This window comes from Vipera ursinii (genome assembly GCF_947247035.1).
Source record: "Vipera ursinii genome assembly, chromosome: Z".
NCBI lineage: Eukaryota > Metazoa > Chordata > Lepidosauria > Squamata > Viperidae > Vipera > Vipera ursinii.
The window spans coordinates 120,805,366-120,819,404 of record NC_139517.1 but is presented as its reverse complement, the minus strand read 5'-3'; the positions used below and the strand labels follow the sequence as shown (position 1 = coordinate 120,819,404).

At 39.6% G+C, this 14,039-nt stretch overlaps 1 protein-coding gene across 1 annotated transcript in view; it reads left to right on the top strand.

Annotated features, from left to right (window-relative positions):
* The window catches only part of DPP6 (dipeptidyl peptidase like 6), a gene marked incomplete at both ends in the record, with an annotated part of 248,705 nt that extends 242,058 nt beyond the window's left edge, over positions 1–6,647 (top strand). The window contains 7 exons of the mRNA XM_083379052.1: positions 525–719; positions 996–1,050; positions 2,051–2,162; positions 3,678–3,739; positions 5,211–5,283; positions 5,437–5,510; positions 6,501–6,647. Of these exons, the coding sequence (XP_083235178.1) occupies positions 525–719; positions 996–1,050; positions 2,051–2,162; positions 3,678–3,739; positions 5,211–5,283; positions 5,437–5,510; positions 6,501–6,647 (718 nt within the window). The remainder of the gene's footprint in view (positions 1–524; positions 720–995; positions 1,051–2,050; positions 2,163–3,677; positions 3,740–5,210; positions 5,284–5,436; positions 5,511–6,500) is intronic.
* Between the last annotated feature and the right edge of the window lie 7,392 nt (positions 6,648–14,039).

Here is a 14,039-nt window from a genome sequence, read left to right as displayed (position 1 = left end):
TTCATATTTCACCTTTATAATTTTTTATAAATAATCCAAGGCAGCAAATATACCTCATACACTTCCTTGCTCTATTTTCCCTACAATAACCATGTGAGGTGATTTGGGCTGGAGTTACCCAGCCGGCTTTCACACTTAAGGAGGGACTAGAATTCACAGTCTCCTGGTGTTTAGCTAAAGTCACCCAGCCCGCTTTCATGACTAAGGCAGGACTAGAACCCACCATCTACTGGTGATTGGTCCAAGATTACCCAGCTGCTTTCCTGCTAAGGTTGGAACTGGAACTCCCAGTCTCCCAGTTCTAGCCTGGTGCCTTAACTACTCAACAAACTGACTTTGAAAGCGGCAGAGTATTTTCTCATGTTTTTCACATACATCAGGATCTTTGCATGCAAAGTCTGTTTTTTTTGCCACTGGCATATTTTCCATTCTTTTTCTGCTTGTTTTCCTAACTGGTCCTCCAGTCCATTCTCCCAGCCTCCCAGCATTGTTACTAAGTTGTTCTTGTTCTGTTTCTGTTTCAGGGATGGCACTCCTGGCACCCAGAGCGTAACAGAAAAGTTTGAAGTGAACTGGGAAAGTGTCATGGTCAGCTCCCACGGTGCCATCGTGATGAAGTTTGATGGGCGTGGAAGCGGATTTCAAGGGACTAAACTCTTGCATGGCATTAAAAGAAAGCTGGGCGCTGCTCAAGAAAAGGATCAAACAGATGCTGTTCGGTGAATGACCTTAACTCACTGAAATTGAAATCAGTGACTAGTTGTATACTCAATGTTCTTGCAGTGGTTTATTTCAAAATATTATATCCTTTTTAAATTTTGGAGAGGCAGTTTGAGTACTGAACCAAAAGGCTACCCAGGAGCTCAAATGTACAAGTGTAATTTCTCTCTTTTGCAATTTGTACTTCTATGTATCAAGGCAAAGCTGGGCCTTGCTGTAGTGAACAGGAGTCGGCTTGAACATAAACTTATTTTCTTTGGGTTTTTTTTCCCCAGGGCAGTGCTGGAAAAGACGTTTATTGATAAGACTCGAATTGCTGTGTTTGGGAAGGTGAGTGTCCTTGAAACAGCTTCTGCTATTTCTCCAGGATTTTGACCTGTAGTTTGCAGGACTGACTATGTCTAAGGTTTATTGTGAGAGCCATTGTGATGTTGTTGAATAGAAAGGCGGGGGTGGGTGGTGGGTATGAATTCTAGTCCCACCCTAGGCACAAACCCAACTAGAATGGCAAATCACTTCTGAAAAATGTGGCCCTCAAATGTTGTCCACAAGTATCCATATACACACACAGGGACATGTATGCCAAATTTACAAAAAAATAAAAAGGAGGACACACCCCTCCAGATGTTTGTAAGATGTTCAATAGGGATACCAGTGGGCTGCAGGGCAGGATATGGTTTTTGCCCCACTACATTGAGACAAAGCCCTTATAGCACTAATCCCGCAGGTGAGTCTCCCAAAATTATGGGGGTCAGGCCTCAGAGAAAAACAAACTGCCCATTTCTGGTGTCCTTGGATTGGGTAGAAGCAGAATCTCCCCAAAATGAAAAAGAAGTCAGTGAGAACATGGAGATGAAATCTGTTAAGGAGGTCCTTGAGTTACAACCAATTGCTAAGCAACCTACTTGGAAAAAGAGAGTTACGACCAGTTCTGATGGCCGGCCCATTCCCAGGGTCACATCATTTCAGGCGCTCAGCATCACGGGCACGTTTAGGGCCATTCACAGCGTTCCATAGTCACATGACCATTTTTTCCTGAAAACCAGAAGCTATTTCCAATTCTTATCAAAACTGAGTCATAGTGAACAATGAGTTCACTTAATGGCTGTGGCATTAATTTTATGACTGCCACATTCATTCAATTTGCTGCGGGGGGAAAAAAGGTCATAAAATTGGGTCAGTTGCGTGACTGACTCAAATTCCAGATGTTCCGCCATACAATCCTAATGGGCAGGCTTCATTACAGTCATATGTCAAGTTGCTTGATTTTCCCCACACACACACACTTTCATCTCTTTTCCTTTTTTTTTCTTTTTTTTTTGCCTCTCAGGATTATGGTGGCTACTTGAGTTCATACATCCACTTTTCTGGAGAAGAAAATAAAGAGCCAAATTTCTTGTGTGGCGCTGCTCTTTCCCCACTGTCAGACTTCAGATTATATGGTAAACAGGGATCTCGTTGGGCTGACAGGAATAAAAGCAGGTTTTTCATTGCATGGCCTTGAATCTTAGTATTCTGCTATACAAAGCAGGTTTCAACTCCTTAAGGTTACAAACATTAATATTAAAATATGCAGGCCAGGCCTGTGAAATGCCAAGGTGGAGGTTTCTGGCTGAGAAAAGGATGTGATGTGGAGGCTACTGAATAAGGAAATTGACTGGAACTTTAGAAGACAGCCATAAGGTTTCATCTGCATGCCTTAGAAATCTGGCTAGCTTTGAACAGCTTGCAGTAGTGGGTGAACTGAGTACAAGATAGAGCCATCTGAGGCAAACCTATGACATTTCAAAAGATAATATCCTGTGCTAAGAAGACAAATATGGCTCAAATCTTCATGCTTTTTTCATGATCAGTCTGTTTTGATACTGAATGACTGCTCATGTTTTCCAGCTTTGCTGATGAGAAGCCCCCCCCCCCCTTTTTGTTGGGTTTGGAGGAGAATGCCTTGAAGGAAGGAAGGAAGGATGGATGGATGGGTGGGTGGAAGGGAGGAAGGAAGGAAGGAAGGAAGGAAGGAAGGAAGGAAGGAAGGAAGGAAGGAAGGAAGGAAGGGGCAAAGGAAGGAAGGAAGGAAGATTATTGTAACTGAAAAAATATATGGGGTCTAGGAAGAAGGGAGGGAGAGATGGAAGGAAGGAAGGACAGGACAGGGCAAAGGAAGGAAGGACAGGACAGGGCAAAGGAAGGAAGGAAGGAAGGACAGGGCAGGGCAAAGGAAGGACAGGACAGGGCAAAGGAAGGAAGGAAGGAAGGAAGGAAGGAAGGAAGGAAGGAAGGAAGGAAGGAAGGAAGGAAGGAAGGAAAAGGGCAAAGGAAGGAAGGACAGGACAGGACAGGGCAAAGGAAGGAAGCAAGCAAGCAAGAAAAAGAAGGAAGGAAGGAAGTTGATGGGAAAGAGGGATGAAGGGAAGGAAGGAAATTAATTGGAAGGAGGAAGGAAGGAAGGAAGGAAGGAAGGAAGGAAGGAAGGAAGGAAGTTATAATGCTAAAACAGTGCAATAACTTTCTTTGTTGTTTAACCATATTCTTTTGTTCAAAATCTTCTCTTGGTCCATCACCTTCTGGGATGTGTTGTACTTTTAACACCCAGAATTCTTTACCCTCTTCCCAAACGATTCTGGGAATCCAAGTGTCTTACTCCACCCAGCAGGAATAGCTGTAGGATATTGAGATGATGTAGCAAATAAAGAATAAAAATAACTAAATAAAAAAATGGAAAACCTTGAAAAAGATTGAGGCCAAAAATGCCCAGATCATCTTCCTGGGCTGAAAATTCCCTAGTCATAGGCCATATTTAAGAAAACTGTCCTGCCTATGGAATATTTTAACATTATAATAGGACCAGATATGTATATTTTTCAACCTGTAAGACAAAGATCCGAAAACAGAAAATGCCATCCAAGTTTAGCATCAGTACTTTGAATTTAAATTTCATATTTTTTCTTTTCTTCCCTCAGCTTCAGCCTTTTCAGAAAGATACTTGGGATTACAAGGGTTCGACAGTAATAAGATATATGAGGTAAATCAGGTTAACTGTGATTTATTTACTTAGTTATTTACTAAATTATTCATTTATTAAGCACAACACTGTTTAAGAGTAGGCAATGGGGATGGCAGTAGTTAGAATGCATTTTTATTTATTTATTTTATAAACTTCTCTTCAGATCAAACATATTCTATATTCTCCAAATATCTATATTTGATCTGCAGACAAAATAGGATCTTGTATTTTATATTTTTGATTATTTGAGGAGTGAAAATATATATCAAGAAACAAATGACAAAACCTGTAGTAAGTTAGTTTATTGCAGTCATTAACCAGCAATGCTTTAAACTGCCTTCCACTTTGTTTAAGATATAACATCCTAAAGTGCATAATCACAACATATTGAAATCATGACAACATCAAAGAATAATATGAAAGCATAATATTAAGGAAGGGGTTTCCAAATGTTATTTCTTTTTTAAAAAATATTTATTCTTCCTGATATAATTTATTTATCCATTTAAAGATAAGAATAAAAGAAGATAAAAAAGATACTAAAAACATAAAAGGGGGAAGAGAATAGAGCACAGCAGAGCAGAATAGAGTAGAGTAGAATAGAGCAAAAGTAGAACAGAGTAGAGCAGAAGAGAATAGAACAGAGTAGAGTACAGTTCAGCACAGTATAATACAATACAATGTTGGCCAAGTGTGATTAGACACATAAGAATTTGTTCCCAGTGCAGAAGCTCTCAATGCACATGCAAAGCAACAGAGTAATAATAATCATAATGATACCAATAAGAGGGGGTAGTAAAGAAGATAAGGATAATAATAATACTACAGTTATACTACAAGGGTAAATATCCTTAGGCATAAGACAATATGTGGGAATTAGGCATTTAGCAGAGTGATGGCATGGGGGGGGGGGAAATTGTCCCTATGTCTAGTTGTTTTGGCATGCAATGTTCTATAACGCCATCCGGAGGGAAGGAGTTGAAACAATTTATGTCCAGGAAGAGAGATTTCTCTAGATATTTTCTCAGCCCTCTTTCTGGCTCGTGCAGTATACAGATCTTCTATAGAAGGCAGGCTGGTTGCAATTATTTTTTCTGCAGTCCTAAATATCCATTGAAGTTTGTACCAGTCCTGTTTAGTTACTGTACCAAACCAGACAGATATCAAACTAGAGATGACAGATTCAACAATTCCTCTGTAGAATTGTATCAACAGCTAATATCTTCTGTGGAAATAACAATTTAACAGTTTCATAAAATATATTCTACTTCCTATAAATATCACAAAGGTGTTTACAGATCAGAAAAAGGGGGTAATACACAAAACAACATGCACAATAATATTCTGTTAAAGCTAATTCTTACTCAGGACAGTAAGGGGTAGCATACAAATTTGGTAAATAAATAAATAAAATGTTAAATGCTATATTGATTATGGTGATTTTTAAAGTGTCTATAATATTGAAAATTACTTCTTTCACTCTTCTCAGCTCACTAAACTCTCTCACCGAGTAACATCAGTGAAAGACCAAAAATTTTTGATCATCCATGCAACAGCTGATGGTAAGATTATGTGAACCAAGCCAATAGACACTCCCCAAACAAATAAAGCAAAAGAAAAGCTTTATTTTACTCACAATAAATATTTTGTTTTCGTTTTTTGGTAATTCAATTCTTTACTTCCTGGAACTTAATTACCTTAATCTAATTTTACAGAGAAAATTCACTTCCAGCACACTGCAGAGTTCATCACTCATCTGATTAGGACAAAAGCTAATTACAGTTTGCAGGTATTGTGCTATCACACAATCACTTTTTTAAACAAATGGAGTTTCTCTCTCTCTTTCTCCCTCCCTCCCTCCCTCTCCATCTCCCTCTGTATGTATGTGTCTATGTGCACATGGATATATGTATATTGTTTATAGTTGACAGGATTTTAAAGCTAGTTTGGTCTAGTGGTTAAGGTAACAGGTTAGAAAGCAATAGACTGTGAGTTCTAGTCCCACCCTAGCCAAGAGAGTTTGAGCCAATCACCAAGGGACTTGAATTCTAGTCCCGCCTTAGGCATGAGAGCCAGCGGGTGACCTTGGGTCAGTCACTCTCATCAGCCCAACTCACTGCACAGGGTTGTCGTGAGAAAAATAGGAGGAGAAAGGTTTGTTTGATGTGTCCACCATCTTGAGTTATGTGTAAAAGTAATAAAGGCATATAACAAAGGATACAAATTAATTTTTTAAAAAATATTTTGCTTCAGAACTGAGTATGGCCAATAGGAGTCTCCACACAGTTGGGTATGTCAAACAATTGAAAATGAGGTTTGGTACTATGCAGCTGCCATCTTGGTATTTTTCACCTCTTCTCCCATGGGTCTTGGTTTTCACTAATTGTTTTAGAGAATTCGCCCAAACTACTGTTACAAGCTGTAATTTTGGGAAATTCATCATTTCCTTTTCTCACGTTAGTACAAAACAACATTAAAGGATTTAGCATTTTAAAATTTGAGGACTACTTGTATATAAACCTTCTTTGCACTGCATATCCCATCCCAGCTCATAATTGTGAGTAATTGATCATTCTCAGGCTTTGAACAGGGACTTTCGGATGAAAATCCAAAAAATCAAGTTGAGGGCCTCCACTGCTTGATTGAAATCCCACCCCCTTTTTAGTATGCATTAGACATGTAAACAAGGGGAGCCATTTTGTTTTTTGGGAGAAGACGCACCCCACCCCCCTCCCCAAAGATATGAGACCCGTCTCAACCATGACCCTTTCCTTGGCAGATCTACCCTGACGAAGGTCACTACTTCAACAGCCCAACCCTGGAGCAGCACCTGTACAATTCCATAGTCAATTTCTTTGCGGAATGTTTCAACATCCCGGACAAAGTCCCAGCAGTTTCCACAAAAGAAGACGAGGATGAAGATTAACTTTCTGGGCTTGTGCTAAGAAGCACAAGGCGACTTCTCAAAAAGATATGCAACTAAACCCTCCCGATTTCCCTTCCCTGACGAAAGGAGTGTTATGTGAGCATGAATTTAAGAAAAGTGAAATGGAAAAGCAGTCCTGGCGCTGGTATTGGAACTCCTGCCTTCTCAAACAGAAGAATATTTAAGCATGAGGAACTCAGCAGACGTTGCTGTTGAGAACCCATCCCTATGAACAAAAATGGCCGCCGTGTGATTTCTGATTAAAGATCCTTGATCAGGAAACTGAACCCCAAAGGCAAATTTGCCAAGATGCCCACAGCAACCCTTTGCATTGATCAAGTGCAAGTCCAAGATATGAGTAAAACCCACCCTCTGTCTATGTTAGGGGTCCCTTATTTAGCATCTCATTGTTTCCTATAAAGTGAACCATCCATGGAATAAAGATTATAGCACAATTATTTTTTGAGGGTACCAAATTGTGTGTTGTTTACCTGTTGTCTTCTGCATTTCCAAGAAATTAGGCTTTGCTGCAGAACTGCTCAGTTATACAAGCATTTTCTTTTGTATAAAGCACTGCTGTAGCTTGACTGTACAGGCGTTTCTGTATATAGTTTTTAGCTGTCCCCCCCGCCTTTTACTTCCGCCATGGACTACTAAACCTTTGTTGCTGCAATGTGCTCTGGCTTTAAGAAAACCCCTTCAAAGCTTAGAGAGCCACAGGAGTTCTGGCTTAAGAATTGTTTAGATATTCTGGAACTCTGTTCCTTTAATGCTTTAGCTTTATGGATTTGAATTGTCCAGTGTTAACCAATATTTTGTCATGCTTTTTTTTTAAAAAGTCCTTTTTAAGAGGGACAGGAATAGCTGCATGACAGTGTCATCCTACAATATCCCCAAATTGCTAGTCCTTATTGTTGCGGATTGACAGGATTGGGAAAATGTGAGAAGTTACTCTCAAAAGACCATGTCTTAATTGTGCTTGGAGTGTCTTGTATCAGCAAGTGAGCAGGAATATTCTCTTGAATTGCTACTCTTGCTTTTACCACAGCTATAGCTTCTTTCATTTATACTGTTACCTTCATAATATTGCACAGCTTTTAATTAGTCCTAACACACTGCCTTATCTATACGTTGTGTTAATGTAATGATAAAAATTTAGGTTGGGACATTGTAAGTTTGCCTTTTTTTTTCTTTGCTTTTTTCCCCCTGAAATTTTGAACAGACCTGTCATTTCTTTCTTAAGAGTTCAGAAAAGACAAGATTAAAATAGTTCAAAACTACCCACAATCTATATTTTCATTCCTTGAATTCCTCTTTTCCTCTTCCTTCTCTTTTCTTTTGCTTTGCGACTGCTCCTCCCTGTAAATTATTCTGACCCAATGTACAATATATGAATATTGTGTACTTCATTTTGTTGTGTATAAAAGGAATGTAAGTCGAAGATTTGTCAGGTTCCCTTCTGCTCCAGCCATTTGGATTATTCTTACTCTTATGTCTTGTGTTCTACGTGCATGTGAGAACCCTTATTTGCTTATTAAGACCCCTTAGAGGTGTTCATTCAGACTAAATTAACTCCGTGGCTCCTTTTTTACTGTGTTTGACAGCTTGAATGTCAATGCAGGTTTCTGCATTTTTACATGTATTAGTAAGAGAACACAAATCCAAGACCGCAGGAGAATTGGTGATATACTTCATCCAGATTTTTTTTTCCTGTCTCTGCTTTATTTTAGGTTGAGATTGTTAGCTGTTGGTGGCAATTAGATCCTCATGGGAGATACACCAGTAAACCAAACCCCGGCAAGGAGGGGGGAATCAGGCATCTCACTGATTTCCCCCCCCCTTTCATAGTTTACTCTGCATCAAGAGTCATATAGAAAGCTATTGCAGAATAATCCATTCCTTCAGCCAAATGCCAAATAGACCATGTGAATGGTACGGGTCCAGGTTTCGATAACCTTATAGGCCAGGATGCCTGAGCTGATTTTGCTCCAGAGGAGGCGATCCCCTGCTCTGTTTATAAAATTTTGTAAACAAGAAGCCTGGTGTGGCACAATAGTGTTTGTTCATCCATGAAATAAAGCATTATTTTACCATCTAGGTTGTTGTGGTTGCTCTTTCTTAACAACTGCATGACTGTACAAGTAGGTGTAAACTAATGCACGTCTCTGAACTTCATTGTGAGCTTCAGAAGATTCTCTGTAAGGATGGTTGCTCTCTCCAGCCTTTTTCTCTCCTTTCTCTGAATGAAATAGTTTGAATAGGTGAGGGAGGGGCTGAATATTAGCTTAATCAAGGGACGAGCCTTTAATCATTGACCGAAAGGAGTCAAGCCATCTTCACTTGACCTCTGAGAGGGAGATGTCTCTTTCAAAGGCACATTTTTTTTCAACTGACCTCCCAATTCCATTGAACTAGAAAGTTATTCTTTAAGATAGATGATAGACAGGCAGACTGACATAGAAATAGATAGATGATAGATAGACTGACATAGAAAGAGAGAGACAGACAGACAGACAGATTATATATAGGGCACTGAATAGATGGCAGCTCTTCATATGATTAGATTCCATATTTGATCTGTTTCAGTTTTGCCTTCGCATAAATACAGAATTGGCAAAATGCAAAGCCAATTACATCATCATTCTGTGATTCCTCAGTGCTCTCTGAACTTGGCTGTTTTCTTTCAGACCTTTCAGACCAACTAGTAGCATTGATGATAATACACAGTTGGATAATGAAATGTCTACAAGAAATGATCAAGTTTTGTATGCAACGCTTGAGAAGGAACGACAGTGAAAGCAGAAGGAGGTAAATAGAGATGAGATGGATCAGGTTCAATCAGAAGAAAGAAAAAAATCAGTGATTTTGGCAGTCCAGAATTGTGAGCTGACTTATATGAAGATTAATATCTGGCCTGAAATACTTGGACCATCCTGCAATTTTAACTTGTCTCCCTAAATGTGACACCTACAGTTACTATTAACTACAGTAGGAACAATACAATAGGAACTACAGTTCCTATTAACCAAACCAAGAAGGCTGAGTGGTCCCAAATTAGACACTGGATAACAGCAAAGGAATGCTTCACAACCCATCTCTAGGATGTCCTTCATCCCACTTGTCAATATTCAAGAATTTATTTCCCTCAATCCATATTCCACTCTACCCTCTGTGGAGCTTAACTCTGTCCTTCAGAGTCTTTCTCCCATGATATAAGCATAAGAAATTCTTCCTAAAAATAGATATTCTTTTCCTCCTTTTTCAGGCATTTATTTCTCGTTACCTTTCTCCATCTCCCATATACGTTCTCTTTGTTCCAATTTGTACGTGTCATTTGCATTTTCACCCATGCCACATGATCAAATCCCTTTTCCCTTCATTCATAATGTTCCCTACTGGCTCTTTAGAGAGTCACTCACAGCACACATTACAATTTCAAGAAGGTTAATTGGATTTCACCCTCCAAAGTCAAACTCTGACCAGCATCTGACATGGGAGCCCCCCCTCCCAACTTCCTTACTGCCTGCAGGGTCTCTGTTTCTACAATCAGAAAGCCATGAAGACAGACCGGCTGCCCTTGAACAGGGTCTGTCGTGGCCAATCTCTGCCTTCTACCACCATCCCTTGATCTACATTGAGATGAATGAGACGTTCTTCTGCCCTGGTGGGAATAAACAACAATCTTTCTCCATGTCTGCTGCAGTGATATTCTGTCTCTTTTTAAATTCCACATGCATTATCTTAATATCCTTTAAAGGCTAAGAGCTCAGGATCCTTTTCCAGGCTGTGCTTATAGAGCCAAAGGTTAGCCAGTTATCTTAAGCTATGTTTCATGCTGAATTGCCAACCTGGTCTATTCAGTTCATGGCTTTTGTTCCAGGTCTGTTTCAATTTGAGTTAAGGAACAGCTGGATAAGAATAGCTAACAAGAGTTGTGGGATGCGTGGTTAATTGTGTGTGGGTGGGAGGGGAAATGAGACAACATAACAGAAAATCTGTAGGAAGTCCTTGGTGCTCTCTTGAGTTTGGTTGTTTTCTTGCAAACATTTCTCTCTAAAGAAGGTAATATCATCTTGTTACCTAGAAAAGAAAGAAAACATCCAAACTCAGAGGGCCCCAAGAACCCCTGATTTCAACTCTGAGCTGCAAATATTTGATTGGATTTATACTGAAGAAAACTGAATACTTTTGAAGCAGTGCCTCTCTCATTTTCTCTTTTTAGGGAGGTGATGAGCAGGAAAAATAGTACCCCTAAGTAAAGAAACCATGATTTCAAAACAAATATTGTGCAAGTTTCTTGTTTAGAAAGTGTGGCTGATCTCCAACATCTGTGGAGATTCTCAGTCATCCAGGTCACCGTTGTCCCAAAGGTGCTTTTTGAAGAGGCAGCTGGACTTCCTTGTTTTTCTTTGAAGACGTTTTGCTTCAAACTGAAGAAGCTTCTTGGATGAGAAGCGAAACGTCTTCAAAGAAAAACAAGGAAGTCCAGTTGCCTCTTGAAAAAAAACACCTTTGGATTGATCTCCAACGTTTACTAAGTGGAGTTCCTCAGAATTCTGAAATTCCGTAGATGTAGAAAAGTGAATATTGTGGACAGTTGAAGTTTAGGAATTCTACTTAGAAGTAGTCCTCAATTTACAACAGTAAATGGAATCTGCCCATCAGTCATAAGTCAGGATAGTCGTAAATTGGTTCACCCACATGACCCACTGGATTTTACTACCTTTTCTGAGATCATTAAGCAGATGTAGCAGTTATAAAGCAACCACCACAGTCATTAAGTGCCCGCTGTAGTTGTTGTGAATCAACAAGATAAGAGAACCACGATGGGTAAATTTTGCTGAAAACTAGAAATAAATATCAGGTTTCAGAAAGCCATTATTAGCAGCAGTTATGTGACTGCTGGATGCTGCAAATGGCTGTAAATATTGGTTAGCTGCCAAGCACCAAAGAACTTCAGCACCAGGAATGTTCACCGTAACAAAGTAATCAGTCATAAGTCAAGGACCTTTATTGAATATTGGATTTAACTGCACTAGAAATGTTTGCTTTTCTCCCTCATTGATAATAGTTCAAATATTTTAAGTTGTTCCACTTCTATTTATGTTAGCCGTTTTTCAGGAAATGCCAGGACAGTGGGTCAACCATGTTCTTCAGATCTTACCTTTAGATACTCCGTCCTAATACGTCTCATAGTCCATCAACTGGTTCTGAAGATCTGATGCAACCATGTCTTATTTTTAATTCCAGCGCAGGAAACTGTTTTCTGCTAAGTTGAGCTGCTGAATAATTAAAGCAATATTTGTGGGTTTTGCACTGAAAACTCCTAACAGCTGTGGCATGTTTTGATATTTATAAAGCTCGATAAATTATGCATCTGCCTGGGCACCAAGCTCAGCGTGACACTTATTAATATCACCGTTCTGGCCACAGAAAGCCCCCATTCATTTAATTTTATTCCTGCTGTTTTGTCAGGAACAACAAGAGCCCACTGTCGGACTTAATCAGGCTTGCCAGGAAGGTTTCAATTGTAGATCAAGGATCTGACAGTGATTTTTGACTGCATTTCTATGTCCTGTTAGAAAAACACTAATTTAGAGAAAAGAAACCCTCATGGAAATTAAAGTGCTGCTTTCAGCTATACAGACTGGATAAACAGGGCAATAATCAATTGTCCATTCATTGGACATTAACATGACATTAACATGGAGTTGTTGGTCCTTTCTTCTGGTGAGGGCCACCCAATCCTTATTTAGGATGGATTTGTGCAGACTATATTAAAATATATTTATATTAGACTACAGTATCTCTAAGTTGGGAAAGGTCTTTGAATCCAAACTCCTGTTCTGTGGAGGGACGCAACATAAGATTCCTTAACACACCCTGTACAGTCTCCACTTGAACATAAAGAGTGGAGATCCTTGGTTCTGTAGAGCCATAATTCTAACTCTTATTACTCACAGGTTCTTCTTAATATTCAACCAGAAACTGCCTACCTCTAAGTCTGTGCCTGTTGTCCATAAACCTGTCAAATATAGCAGACTGTATGGTGATTTAGTGTACAGATAAATCCTCGAATTACAACCTTTCAGTTAGTGACCATTGAGTTACAACAGCACTGAAAAAAACTGATTTATGACCACTTTTCACACTTACAACCTTTGCAGCATCCCCAGGTCATTTGTGATCAAAATGTGGACACTTGGCAACTGATTCATAGTTATGACGGTTGCAGCGTCCTGAGGTCATGTGATCACCTTTTGACAAAGTCAATGGGGGAAGCCAGAGTCACTTAATCGTGTTACTAACTTAAACAACTGCAGTTATTCATTTAAAACTGTGGCAAGAAAGGTTGTAAAATGGGGAAAAAATTCATTTAACAACTACCTCACTTAGCAACAAAAATAGGGGTTCAAGTTCCATCATAACCTGAAGACTAACTGTATCTGATTACGCCTATTATGCTATGTGAATACCATAGAGATCTTAGTAAAAGAAAGCCCTTTCTTGGGTCAACCAGAGATCTTGCAAAATCTATATCATCTATATCAGAGTTTTTCAGTCTCCATGACTTTACGATGTGGAAACTTCCAGAATCAGTAGCTAGCTGGGGAATTTTGGGAGTTCAAGCCCACACATCTTAAGAGTTGTCAAGGTTGAGAAATACTGTCTAATGTAGGAATGGAGAATTTGCTGGCAATGGGGCTCATCTGGCCTGTTCTGTGCGGACATCAGCTTGGACCTGTCACTTCCTGTGCTTCCTGATTTTCTTCAGCTCTATCTTCATTTTGTTGAGGTAATTTAGCACCCCTGAGGCCTACAAGGAGCATATCAGTGAGTGCCAGAATGGCTGGGTCCCTTTCTTATGTCTGTGGAGATTCTCAGTCATCCAGAACATGGTTGTCCCAAAGGTGCTTTTTCAGGAGACATCTGGACTTCCTTGTTTTTCTCTGAAGATGTTTCACTTCTCATCCAAGAAGCTTCTTCAGCTCTGACTGGAGGGTGGAGAATGGAAGGATTTATACTCCTTGCAGACGGTATAAATCTTCCATTCCCCACCAGTCAGAACTGAAGAAGCTTCTTGGATGAGAAGTAAAACGTCTTCAAAAACAAGGAAGTCCAGTTGCCTCCTGAAAAAGCACCTTTGGGTCCCTCTTGTTGAAAACAAGTTTGAAAACAAGAGAATGTGTACAGATAATCTTCAACCTATAACTGCAGCCGAGCTCAAAATTTCCAGTGCTAAGTAAGACAGCTGTTAAATCAGTTTTGCCCTATTTTATGACCTTCCTTCCCACAGTTGTTAAGTGAATCACTGCAGTTGTTATTAACATGGTTGTTAAGTGAATCTGGCTTTCCCGTTGACTTTGCTTGTCAGAAGGTTGCAAAAAGCAA